The following is a 13,563-nucleotide window of genomic DNA, read 5'->3' on the forward strand; positions in this document are numbered from 1 at the left end:
TAATACCAGAAAGAATGATCAGCATTTAAAAAATATACGTGTAAGTGATTTTTCTTCAAAAAGAAAAAGAAATATAGGTGGATAAAAGATGGAAACAGACTGCCAGAATGTGTTAGTGACTAATTTGTAAGGACAGTGAAACCAAGGATCAACTAGTATCAAAAGTGGCAGTTACATTACCAGAAAAGAAAAAAAGAGAAAAGCTTAAAGTTGGCTTGATTTTTTTTTTTTAACCTCTGTGAGTTAACTTGTATAAAATGCTATATGGTAAACCCAGAGTTGACCATAATGTGATCTTTTTTTTCCTATTCATTCCAATTACACACTGATATTGAGTGGGGTTCTCAATTTTTTTTTTTAACTTGCCTCGTTTTGATTGATACAGTTTACAAAGAATACAGTCTTTAAATACAGGAGTAAGTTATCTTGAATTTAAATAGACCATTCCAACTTATCAGCTGAGAGATCATATGATTAAGAGCTAGAATAAGACTGCCTGGATTTAAATACCACCCCTGAGGCTTAAGTCGCTGTGTGACCTTAGGGAAATGATTTAGCCTCTCTTTGCCGCAGTTTCCTTATTTGTAGAATGGTGATGATAATAGGACACATTCATATGGTTGCTGAGATTAATGCATGTAAAATGTTTAAAATAGTATCTGCCATATGCTATGTGCTCAGTGAATTACTGTTTTCTCATCTATGAAACTGGGGAAAAGACTTGTGTACCTGTGTCTTAAGATTAGATGGTGATGATAATAGCTCACACCGAGTAAATGTTTATTACCTGGCAGGCATTCTTCATATGCATCACCTCATTCAATCATCCAAACGGCTACTATGTGTCACAGAACAAGTCATCTGAAGGAGTTTTAACAATGACAGTCTACTGCCCGAGAGAATGCCTGACACATAGTAGGTGCCTGTTACACAGAACTCCTCTGAGCTATTACTTAAAGCTGAAATTCACATCTAAGTTCTCATTCTCCCTGTTTATTTTGCAAAAATTCAGGTCTGATGCTATCTATATAGCGAGTAGTTGTATAGGTTGCACTGATAAAGATCTGGTGTTACTTTTTAACCACAAACAAGGCAGAGTGTAAACTACCAAAGGAAAAAAAGCACACTTTTCCTATGGTATATGTTTTAATACTTTGAATTGGATATAATGGAAATGACTGAATTAGAACATAATCTGCATAAGTTTACATTTAATGTGGGCATTCCTGAGTACTATAAGAGAACTCTGTGCCCCTTTTTTGGTTATAATAAATGGGCATGAAAAGTGAAAACAGTGAAGAAAAAATTGTTAATGATAAGAAAATACTTGAGCAAATGCTGACTTAATCATTGCTAAATTTGCTTGATAAAGTTTATAGTTATACGTACTTTAAAAACTATCTTTCCTGTTGAAATTCCTACTGCAAAAATATCTTGATGATCATAATTCTCAAATCCCTAAACACTGTTCTACATGAAAAAGAAAAGCTGGGCTGGGCGCGGTGGCTCACGCCTGTAATCCCAGCACTTTGGGAGGCCGAGGCGGGCAGATCACGAGGTCAGGAGATAGAGACCATCTTGGTTAACATGGTGAAACCCCATCACTACTAAAAATACAAAAAATTAGCCAGGCGTGGTGGTGGGTTCCTGTCGTCCAAGCTATTCGGGAAGCTGGAGGCAGGTGAATGGCCTGAACCCGGGAGGCGGGGCTTGCAGTGAGCTGAGATCGTGCCACTGCACTCCAGCCTGGGCAACAGAGGAAGACTCCGTCTCAAAAAAAAAAAAAAAAGGAAAAAAAAAAAAAGAAAGCTGATTTACGATTTTTGAAAATGCAAGCTTTCTTAGAAACTAATTATTGTATGACAGTAGGCTATATCATATTCTTGACTATATAATTCTATTAACAAAAATCATCAGTATCACTCTGCATTTATACGGTTATTTATACTGGTAAGTATGTTTACTGTAACTTAAGCACTATAACAATCCTGTCTTTGAAAGATGGATATGGATCTGGAATAACTTGGTCACAAACGACCAGGACTAGGAATGTAGTTCACTGCTTCTAAGAAGGTATGCAGAATATATAAATAACCTATGTTTCTAGTTCAGTGATGGTGATTTTCCAATATATGAAAATAATATAAAACAGGTATGTTTGAGTTTTCCATCAACTGTTTTACATGAAAATAGCATATTATAATTTTTTATAAAAATGATGTATCATATTCCTTAGATCTTTGTAAGAAAGTGTTGTGAAAGGGTCAGATTTCTCCAGTATTCCTTTGAACACCCACCCACCTCTTCGTTTAGGTTGCTGCTGTCCTGGATCGTCTTGATCCAAGCTAACATATCATCTCTGTCTTCAGCCTGAAATAGGCATTCGCAGTCGGATGTGGTGAGTCGAAACACATTTTTCCTCTTGGTCTCACTGTAAGAGATGTCTATCAAGCAAGCATTAACACTGATGGGCTGCTCTTCCTCAGACGGAGTCGTCTGCTCTCTTTTATCTTTGTACAGATAAAGTGAATGACCCCGAAGGACAACGTACATCTGTTTCCATGGCCGAATACTTCCACCAACTCGCTAGAAAACATGCGACAGTGCATGCACAGTCAGTATTTGGCTAAATCTTTGTGACAGGATAAGCACATTAAGCAACACCCTTCCTCTGCGCTTACACATAACTAGCGTAGCAGGTGACTGATTTAGCTCAGTACCTATTTGTGAGGAGAGGAAGATAAAAATTGTGGACTGTAAACTGAGTTAGGCAGTGTATTCATATCAAAGTCAAGGACAGTGAAATCCCAACTTCAGTTGGGAAGGCAAAATGAACAAAGCAAATCAAAGAAAACAAATGTAGCAAAATATATCAAAAACAGTAACGGAAGAGAAAATTTAAAAATCAGTCCAGCCGGGCGCGGTGGCTCAAGCCTGTAATCCCAGCACTTTGGGAGGCCGAGACGGGCCGATCACGAGGTCAGGAGATCGAGACCATCCTGGCTAACACGGTGAAACCCCGTCTCTACTAAAAACTACAAAAAACTAGCCGGGCGACGTGGCGGCGCCTGTAGTCCCAGCTACTCGGGAGGCTGAGGCAGGAGAATGGCGGGAACCCGGGAGGCAGAGCTTGCAGTGAGCTGAGATCCGGCCACAGCACTCCAGCCTGGGTGACAGAGCGAGACTCCGTCTCAAAAAAAAAAAAAAAAAAAAAAAAATCAGTCCAAAAAACCTTTTGAGTGAAAGACTTACGACTTAGAGCACACAAATGACAGAAACTGCAGAAGTTCTCAAACAATTGTATACTTAAAAATTTTAAACTCTTCTGACAGCATTAAAATATTCTTACATGTAAGCTGTCCAAATATTATAGAACATTTTTGCGGCAAACATTTTTTCTATTGAAATCTACTGGATGCATATATTGATATTTTTATGCTTAATTTTAAACTGAGAAAAGAGATATAAAAATTTAAAACTGCCACTTCCTAAAGGACAATGGAAATAACCCATTGCTAATAAACTAATAAGAAAAGCAGAGTTCCTTCTTAAATACTTTGATTTCTTTTTTACATTGCCAAAACGTAAGACAATATATTCTACATGCAGCTGACACACAGGACAAAAAGTACTAAATTAAAGCAATAATTAGAATTTTTTTAAGGAATACTTTATTAATGTAGAAAAATATATTTATAAATTTTTTTTTTCACTCTTTAATCTGGGTATCATGCCATTTTATGTATATAGGTTATACGGTTTATTTGTCAGAGTCTGCATTTCTGACATTCAGGGTGGCTTAGAAAACACACTACCTTGCCCTTATCGGTGACAAGGGGTCGGAAATGGAGCCACCCTTCCTTGGCAGCATCACTGAAGACCTCTGAGGAAGAATCTTTTCTGGACCCAGAGTCTTCCGATGACTTTTGGCTGTCTGCGATCTATAGAAAGGACCAAGAAAACAAGGGAAAACAGCATTTTCCTTTATAAATATTTGCACATTGAAACTGCTTTGTGGAAAACCCTTATTTAATGTTTCAAGTGAAGGGCTATTTTTGAAAAATCCTAACTTTATATTTTAAAAAATTTCTAGTCTCATTTAAAAAATGTGAATTGACCATCATTTTTTAACCATTAAAAACAACAAATGGTATAATTTTCCTGTTCTCATCAGTTCACATTTTAGTGAAAAATGAGAAAATGATCGTTTTGTGATTTATGTCATTTGACGAATGAAAACAGCAAGATGCAATAACGAATGGCGGAGAAGCAGCTAGAAACTGGTGATGCTGTGGCAGGGCTTCTCTAAAGAAATAATATTTTGTTGAAATCTGAAGAAAAAATAAGGAACCAGCCATAAAAGGTCAGAGGGAAGAGAAGTTTGGTGAGAATGTATAGCTAATGACTGTGTATCATCATTATCACTTAAAATGTTCACTGATTAATGTGATCAACAAACAGCTAATTCTAGATCATTAAGGGTCTTTTAGGCCATGGTAGGAAGTGTGAAAGAAGCATTAAGTGACGAATCAGGGGAGTAACTGAACACCCAGTTCAAAGCTCACTCTGAGTACTCTGTTGAGAGTGGATTCTAAAGGGACAAGCATGAAAAGAGCTGCGACTGTAGGAATCCAGGTGAGAGATGATGTCAGCTTGCATTTACGTAGCATAGCTGAAGACAGGAAGATTCAGGGTAGTCTGGAATTGATACGGGGGAGAGTGAAAAAGAAACATGGCTAGTTCTGAGATATTTGGCTTCATCAAGAAGGTGAATGGAAGTGAACTTGCTGAGATGGGGAAAACTTAAGGGATAACGAGGTCTGGGGGTAACGGGTCTAATCATCATGTAAACCTTGAGTTGCTGATTAAAATCCAAATGACAGCAGCTGACATGAGCTGCAGTTCAGGAAGGAGGTCAAGGAGAGCCATGTAAACTTTGGGAAACCTCTGCATAAGATCACTGAGGAAATCAGGGTAGATAAAGAAGGGTCAGAACAATTCTGGGCACTCCAACATTTAGATATTAGGTGGAGCAGAGGGGATGGAGAAGCAGCCTTTCAGTTAGAACGAAGAACAGGAAAGTGTGGCAAGATGGAAGCCAGCAGAAGAAAGTGTTTCAGGAAGGGAGCCGGAAATTGCATTGAATACCAGCAAGGGTTCAAGTTAAAAAACCGACGTAAACCATTAGTTTTGGAATCTGAATGTCAGTGTTATTCTGATGTGTGTGAGCTGAGAAGTAGTAGAAACTATAGTTTTTTCAAGGGGTTCTGCTGTGAAAAGGAGTAACAAATAAAGCGAGATGTGGATTCCAGGAAGGTTTCTATTTTAATGTAGGATATAGAACATGGGTGCATACAACAGTGAACAAGTCACTGGAAAAATGGTGACTGTGCAGAAGGGGACCGAGAAACTTAGAGGCAAGAGAATCCAAAGAAGTGTGGGGGTTGGTTTTTAAGAGGATAATGGTACAAGCACAGCAATATTTATGGTAAGAATAAGGAAGACAGGAAGTGTGGGTATAAAGGCAGGGGACTGGCTGGGGATGGTGGCTCACGCCTGTAATCCCAGCACTTTGGGAGGCCATGGCGGACGGATCACCTGAGGTCAGGAGTTTGAACCTATCAACATGGCAAAACCCCATCTCTACTAAAAATACAAAAATTAGCCAGGCGTGGCAGGCGCCTGTAATCTCAGCTACTTGGGAAGCTGAGGCAGGAGAATCGCTTGAACCCGGGAAGTGGAGGTTGAGAAAGGCAGGAAACTGAATTCCTGTCTAATAGTTTCTATGTTTTCAGGGAAGTATGAGGGGAGGGAGAAGAGAGAGAACAGGGGTGGAGTGGGGGGTGTTAGGGGAAGGCACGAAATAATTTCCAGGATAGAAAAACGTACAACAAAATACAAAAAGGACTGCTGGGCAGTTAGATTTCTGGCCTTGAACTGATAAAGTCAGAAAAATCAGCACAACGTGCATCAAGTATTACATACTTGAATATGTAAGAAATTAGAAGAGAACATTTTATACATAATATTTTCCAAATGTACTCAATACTTACAGAATAAAAGATTACAATATTTAAATATTAAATGTCTACTGGGTAAAAGAAGTACTTCTCTATGAAGAGAGAAACTAAGGTAAGGAGAAACTCTAATACTAACCTTGATTCCCTTCAGACTAGATACGTGCTTAAAGGACCTGTTGGGAAAAAAATACATAAATATTTTCAATAAGTGCAAAAAAAATCTTAAAGATGTAAGAATAATTTTATTACCATTAATCTTTCAATAATAATCTGACATTTCATCATTAATATGTTAACTGTCCCCTATTCAGTGGAAGTGAAAAAAAAGCTAATTTTATAAAAAACTTCCCACTCAGTAATTAAAACTTTCTTAATTGATCTGGTAAATTAAAATTGTTTCTGCTTAAAGTGTGGGATTTTCTATTTTTTTTTTTTTAAATCAAAGAAAAAGCGACTCAGGCTGAACACTGGGTTTTATGTTATTAGTTAACCATAGCTGCAATGCTGTATTAAGGATTTCCATGATGTTAATTATGATCAGTAAGCAGTTGCCATCAGCAGCCATCTTCAGGGAGATGCTTCCTGTCATTTCCACTCATCTTGCTGGTGGATACCCTGAACTGGAAATGTGGCAGGGAAGGCGCAGTTAGGGACAGTCCCGGCCCTTCACTCTTCTACTCCAACCACATTCTGACTGCTTTCAAAAAGGAGGACAACTGTTGCCACTGAAAAGGCTTAGTGCTTCAGGAGATAGGTTCATGTTAAAGTAATCGAAAATAATTTAACTTTTATTAAGGGACAATAAACTTTTTTAAACTCAAAATTCATTTAAGAAACTTAGAGTTTCTTAAAGATGTTACTAAAGGTGTCACTGTTCTCTCCTCTCAGAAACGCCCCCACCACGCCACAAACAACGTAATCAGAAACAGATATGCAAACTCAATCTTTACCATATCAGAAGACACTGTAACTCAGAACTAAGCCATACAAACAAAGAAAGGTGGCTAACTGCAGTGAAGTAAACAATGGATACAGGAAGAAAGAAGAGGGCACCGTTACTTGCAGATCTGAAAACTGCAGTACATTGATTTCTGAGAGATTGAAACCAACCATCCATTGTTTGGAACAATGGAAAATAGCGTGCTGAAGCTGGCGACGGGAGCCTCGTTGGTTACCATGGAGTATCAGAGGAGAATGAGGAAACATACAGTCCTGCCATCACTGCAGGAAACAGTGTGTAGCTGGTGTAGGGTGCAGTAGACTCTGAAATAATGGCAGTTTTTGATATCTTATAATGAGGAAGAAATAAAAGCTAAAATAGCTCACAAATCCAACCCTGTATCTTTAGGAAAATTCCTGCTAGCCTGGAAGCAAGCCCTGCTAGCCACACACAAACCTCCCTCAAGTAGCTGGTCCAGAAAGAACTAATTTTATATAAATAATACATAGATTCTTCATATAAAAGAATATATAGAATATATATATTCTCTATATTCTATATATAGAATATATAGAGAATATACTTTTATATAAAGGAATATAAAGAATAACCAAATGGACCCCTCAGAGGACTGTATGCAAAAATAAAAAAGACAAATAGCTCTTTAACACAAGGTTCAATATCATAGATGTCAGTATTCCCCAAGTTAATTTATAAATTAATCATTGTATCAATGAAAATGTACATAAGAATTCAAGAACTAGAAAATCTAATTAAGGTTCAAATACTGGGAGCAAGATGGCCGAATAGGAACAGCTCCAGTCTCCAACTCCCAGCGCAAGTGACACAGAAGACCGGTGATTTCTGCATTTTCAACTGAGGTACTGGGGTCATCTCTCTAGGGAGTGCCGGACAATCGGTGCTGGTCAGCTGCTGCAGCCTGACCAGCGTGAGCTGAAGCAGGGCGAGGCATCGCCTCACCTGGAAGCGCAAGGGGGAAGGGAATCCCTTTTCCTAGCCAGGGGAACTGAGACACACAACACCTGGAAAATCGGGTAACTCCCACCCCAATACTGCGCTTTAAGGAAACAGGCACACCAGGAGAATATATCCCACACCTGGCAGGGAGGGTCCCACGCCCACGGAGCCTCCCTCACTGCTAACACAGCCGTCTGCGGCGATCTATCCGCAAGGCAGCAGCGAGGCTGGGGGAGGGGCGCCCGCCATTGCTGAGGCTTAAGTAGGTAAACAAAGCCGCTGGGAAGCTCGAACTGGGTGGAGCTCACAGCAGCTCAAGGAAGCCTGCCTGTCTCTGTAGACTCCACCTCTGGGGACAGCCCACAGCTGAGGTCCAATAGGGGAAGCAGCGGGGGCGGTGCAGACGCGAATGACTCTGTCTGACAGCTTTGGGGAGAGCCGTGGATCTCCCAACGCGGAGGCTGAGATCTGAGAACGGACAGACTGCCTGCTCAGGTGGGTCCCTGACCCCTGAGTAGCCTGGCTGGGAGACATCCCCCACTAGGGGCAGTCTGACACCCCACACCTCACAGGGTGGAGTCATCCCTGAGAGGAAACTTCCAAAGGAAGAATCAGACAGGTGCACTCGCTGTTCAGCAATATTCTATCTTCGGCAACCTCTGCTGCTGATACCCAGGCAAACAGGGACTGGAGTGGACCTCAAGCAATCTCCAACAGACCAACAGACAGTCCTTCTGACTGTCAGACGGAAAACTATCAAACAGGAAGGACACCTATACCAAAACCCCATCAGTACGTCACCATCATCAAAGACCAGAGACAGATAAAACCACAAAGATGGGGAAGAAGCAGGGCAGAAAAGCTGGAAATTCAAAAAATAAGAGCGCATCTCCCCCTGCAAAGGAGCGCAGCCCATCGCCAGCAACGGATCAAAGCTGGTCAGAGAATGACTTTGACGAGATGAGAGAAGAAGGCTTCAGTCCATCAAACTTCTCAGAGCTAAAGGAGGAATTACGTACCCAGCGCAAAGAAACTAAAAATCTTGAAAAAAGAGTGGAAGAATTGACAGCTAGACTAATTAATGCAGAGAAGATCATAAACGAAATGAAAGAGATGAAAACCATGACACGAGAAATACGTGACAAATGCACAAGCTTCAGTAACCGACTCGATCAACTGGAAGAAAGAGTATCAGCGATTGAGGATCAAATGAATGAAATGAAGCGAGAAGAGAAACCAAAAGAAAAAAGAAGAAAAAGAAATGAACAAAGCCTGCAAGAAGTATGGGATTATGTAAAAAGACCAAATCTACTCTGATTGGGGTGCCTGAAAGTGAGGGGGAAAATGGAACCAAGTTGGAAAACACTCTTCAGGATATCATCCAGGAGAACTTCCCCAACCTAGTAGGGCAGGCCAACATTCAAATTCAGGAAATACAGAGAACGCCACAAAGATACTCCTCCAGAAGAGCAACTCCAAGACACATAATTGCCAGATTCACCAAAGTTGAAATGAAGGAAAAAATCTTAAGGGCAGCCAGAGAGAAAGGTCGGGTTACCCACAAAGGGAAGCCCATCAGACTAACAGCAGATCTCTCGGCAGAAACTCTACAAGCCAGAAGAGAGTGGGGGCCAATATTCAACGTTCTTAAAGAAAAGAATTTTCAACCCAGAATTTCATATCCAGCCAAACTAAGTTTCATCAGTGAAGGAGAAATAAAATCCTTTACAGATAAGCAAATGCTTAGAGATTTTGTCACCACCAGGCCTGCCTTACAAGAGACCCTGAAGGAAGCCCTAAACATGGAAAGGAACAACGGTACCAGCCATTGCAAAAACATGCCAAAATGTAAAGACCATCGAGGCTAGGAAGAAACTGCATCAACTAATGAGCAAAATAACCAGTTAATATCATAATGACAGGATCAAGTTCACACATAACAATATTAACCTTAAATGTCAATGGACTAAATGCTCCAATTAAAAGACACAGACTGGCAAACTGGATAAAGAGTCAAGACCCATCAGTCTGCTGTATTCAGGAGACCCATCTCACATGCAGAGACATACATAGGCTCAAAATAAAGGGATGGAGAAAGATCTACCAAGCAAATGGAGAACAAAAAAAAGCAGGGGTTGCAATCCTAGTCTCTGATAAAACAGACTTTAAACCATCAAAGATCAAAAGAGACAAAGAAGGCCATTACATAATGGTAAAGGGATCAATTCAACAGGAAGAGCTAACTCTCCTAAATATATATGCACCCAATACAGGAGCACCCAGATTCATAAAGCAAGTCCTTAGAGACCTACAAAGAGACTTAGACTCCCATACAATAATAATGGGAGACTTCAACACTCCACTGTCAACATTAGACAGATCAACGAGACAGAAAGTTAACAAGGATATCCAGGAATTGAACTCATCTCTGCACCAAGCGGACCTAATAGACATCTATAGAACTCTCCACCCCAAATCAACAGAATATACATTCTTCTCAGCACCACATTGCACTTACTCCAAAATTGACCACATAATTGGAAGTAAAGCACTCCTCAGCAAATGTACAAGAACAGAAATTATAACAAACTGTCTCTCAGACCACAGTGCAATCAAACTAGAACTCAGGACTAAGAAACTCAATCCAAACTGCTCAACTACATGGAAACTGAACAACCTGCTCCTGAATGACTACTGGGTACATAACGAAATGAAAGCAGAAATAAAGATGTTCTTTGAAACCAATGAGAACAAAGATACAACATACCAGAATCTCTGGGACACATTTAAAGCAGTGTGTAGAGGGAAATTTATAGCACTAAATGCCCACAAGAGAAAGCAGGAAAGATCTAAAATTGACACTCTAACATCACAATTAAAAGAACTAGAGAGGCAAGAGCAAACACATTCAAAAGCTAGCAGAAGGCAAGAAATAACTAAGATCAGAGCAGAACTGAAGGAGATAGAGACACAAAAAACCCTCCAAAAAATCAATGAATCCAGGAGTTGGTTTTTTGAAAAGATCAACAAAATTGACAGACCGCTAGCAAGACTAATAAAGAAGAAAAGAGAGAGGAATCAAATAGACGCAATAAAAAATGATAAAGGGGATATCACCACCGACCCCACAGAAATACAAACACCATCAGAGAATACTATAAATGCCTCTACGCAAATCAACTAGAAAATCTAGAAGAAATGGATAATTTCCTGGACACTTACACTCTTCCAAGACTGAACCAGGAAGAAGTTGAATCCCTGAATAGACCAATAGCAGGCTCTGAAATTGAGGCAACAATTAATAGCCTACCCACGAAAAAAAGTCCAGGACCAGATGGATTCACAGCTGAATTCTACCAGAGGTACAAGGAGGAGCTGGTACCATTCCTTCTGAAACTATTCCAATCAATAGAAAAAGAGGGAATCCTCCCTAACTCATTTTATGAGGCCAACATCATCCTGATACCAAAGCCTGGCAGAGACACAACAAAAAAAGAGAATTTTAGACCAATATCCCTGATGAACATCGATGCAAAAATCTCAATAAAATACTGGCAAACCGGATTCAGCAGCACATCAAAAAGCTTATCCACCATGATCAAGTGGGCTTCATCCCTGGGATGCAAGGCTGGTTCAACATTCGCAAATCAATAAACGTAATCCAGCATATAAACAGAACCAAAGACAAGAACCACATGATTATCTCAATAGATGCAGAAAAGGCTTTTGACAAAATTCAACAGCCCTTTATGCTAAAAACGCTCAATAAATTCGGTATTGATGGAACGTACCTCAAAATAATAAGAGCTATTTATGACAAACCCACAGCTAATATCATACTGAATGGGCAAAAACTGGAAAAATTCCCTTTGAAAACTGGCACAAGACAGGGATGCCCTCTCTCACCACTCCTATTCAACATAGTGTTGGAAGTTCTGGCTAGGGCAATCAGGCAAGAGAAAGAAATCAAGGGTATCCAGTTAGGAAAAGAAGAAGTCAAATTGTCCCTGTTTGCAGATGACATGATTGTATATTTAGAAAACCCCATTGTCTCAGCCCAAAATCTCCTTAAGCTGATAAGCAACTTCAGCAAAGTCTCAGGATACAAAATTAATGTGCAAAAATCACAAGCATTCTTATACACCAGTAACAGACAAGCAGAGAGCCAAATCAGGAATGAACTTCCATTCACAATTGCTTCAAAGAGAATCAAATACCTAGGAATCCAGCTTACAAGGGATGTAAAGGACCTCTTCAAGGAGAACTACAAACCACTGCTCAGTGAAATCAAAGAGGACACAAACAAATGGAAGAACATACCATGCTCATGGATAGGAAGAATCAATATTGTGAAAATGGCCATACTGCCCAAGGTGATTTATAGATTCAATGCCATCCCCATCAAGCTACCAATGACTTTCTTCACAGAATTGGAAAAAACGGCTTTAAAGTTCATATGGAACCAAAAAAGAGCCCGCATTGCCAAGACAATCCTAGGTCAAAAGGACAAAGCTGGAGGCGTCACACTACCTGACTTCAAACTATACTACAAGGCTACAGTAACCAAAACAGCATGGTACTGGTACCACAACAGAGATATAGACCAATGGAACAGAACAGAGTCCTCAGAAATAATACCACACATCTACAGCCATCTGATCTTTGACAAACCTGAGAGAAACAAGAAATGGGGAAAGGATTCCCTATTTAATAAATGGTGCTGGGAAAATTGGCTAGCCATAAGTAGAAAGCTGAAACTGGATCCTTTCCTTACCCCTTATACGAAAATTAATTCAAGATGGATTAGAGACTTAAATGTTAGACCTAATACCATAAAAACCCTAGAAGAAAATCTAGGTAGTACCATTCAGGACATAGGCATGGGCAAGGACTTCATGTCTAAAACACCAAAAGCAACGGCAGCAAAAGCCAAAATTGACAAATGGGATCTAATTAAACTAAAGAGCTTTTGCACAGCAAAAGAAACTACCATCAGAGTGAACAGGCAACCTACAGAATGGGAGAAAATTTTTGCAGTCTACTCATCTGACAAAGGGCTAATATCCAGAATCTACAAAGAACTCAAACAAATATACAAGAAAAAAACAACCCCATCAAAAAGTGCGGAAAGGATATGAACAGACATTTCTCAAAAGAAGACATCCATACAGCCAACAGACACATGAAAAAATGCTCATCATCACTCGCCATCAGAGAAATGCAAATCAAAACCACAATGAGATACCATCTCACACCAGTTAGAATGGCAATCATTAAAAAGTCAGGAAACAACAGGTGTTGGAGAGGATGTGGAGAAATAGGAACACTTTTACACTGTTGGTGGGATTGTAAACTAGTTCAACCATTATGGAAAACAGTATGGCGATTCCTCAAGGATCTAGAACTAGATGTACCATATGACCCAGCCATCCCACTACTGGGTATATACCCAAAGGATTATAAATTACTCTACTACAAAGACACATGCACACGTATGTTTATTGCGGCACTATTCACAATAGCAAAGACTTGGAATCAACCCAAATGTCCATCTGTGACAGACTGGATTAAGAAAATGTGGCACATATACACCATGGAATACTATGCAGCCATAAAAAAGGATGA

At 39.8% G+C, this 13,563-nt stretch overlaps 1 protein-coding gene across 11 annotated transcripts in view; it reads right to left on the reverse strand.

Annotated features, from left to right (window-relative positions):
- Positions 1-13,563, reverse strand: part of ARHGAP21 (Rho GTPase activating protein 21) — a 142,982-nt gene that overhangs the window by 14,556 nt on the left and 114,863 nt on the right. For all 11 annotated transcript variants that reach the window (XM_033209913.1, XM_033209907.1, XM_033209912.1 and 8 more), the window contains 3 exons: positions 6,157-6,193; positions 3,816-3,941; positions 2,302-2,586 (listed from right to left, as the gene is read on the reverse strand). In XM_033209913.1, the coding sequence (XP_033065804.1) occupies positions 2,302-2,586; positions 3,816-3,941; positions 6,157-6,193 (448 nt within the window). The remainder of the gene's footprint in view (positions 1-2,301; positions 2,587-3,815; positions 3,942-6,156; positions 6,194-13,563) is intronic.

The sequence above is a fragment of the Trachypithecus francoisi genome, unplaced genomic scaffold (assembly GCF_009764315.1).
Source record: "Trachypithecus francoisi isolate TF-2019V2 unplaced genomic scaffold, Tfra_2.0 Lachesis_group9, whole genome shotgun sequence".
NCBI classification, from domain to species: Eukaryota; Metazoa; Chordata; class Mammalia; order Primates; family Cercopithecidae; genus Trachypithecus; species Trachypithecus francoisi.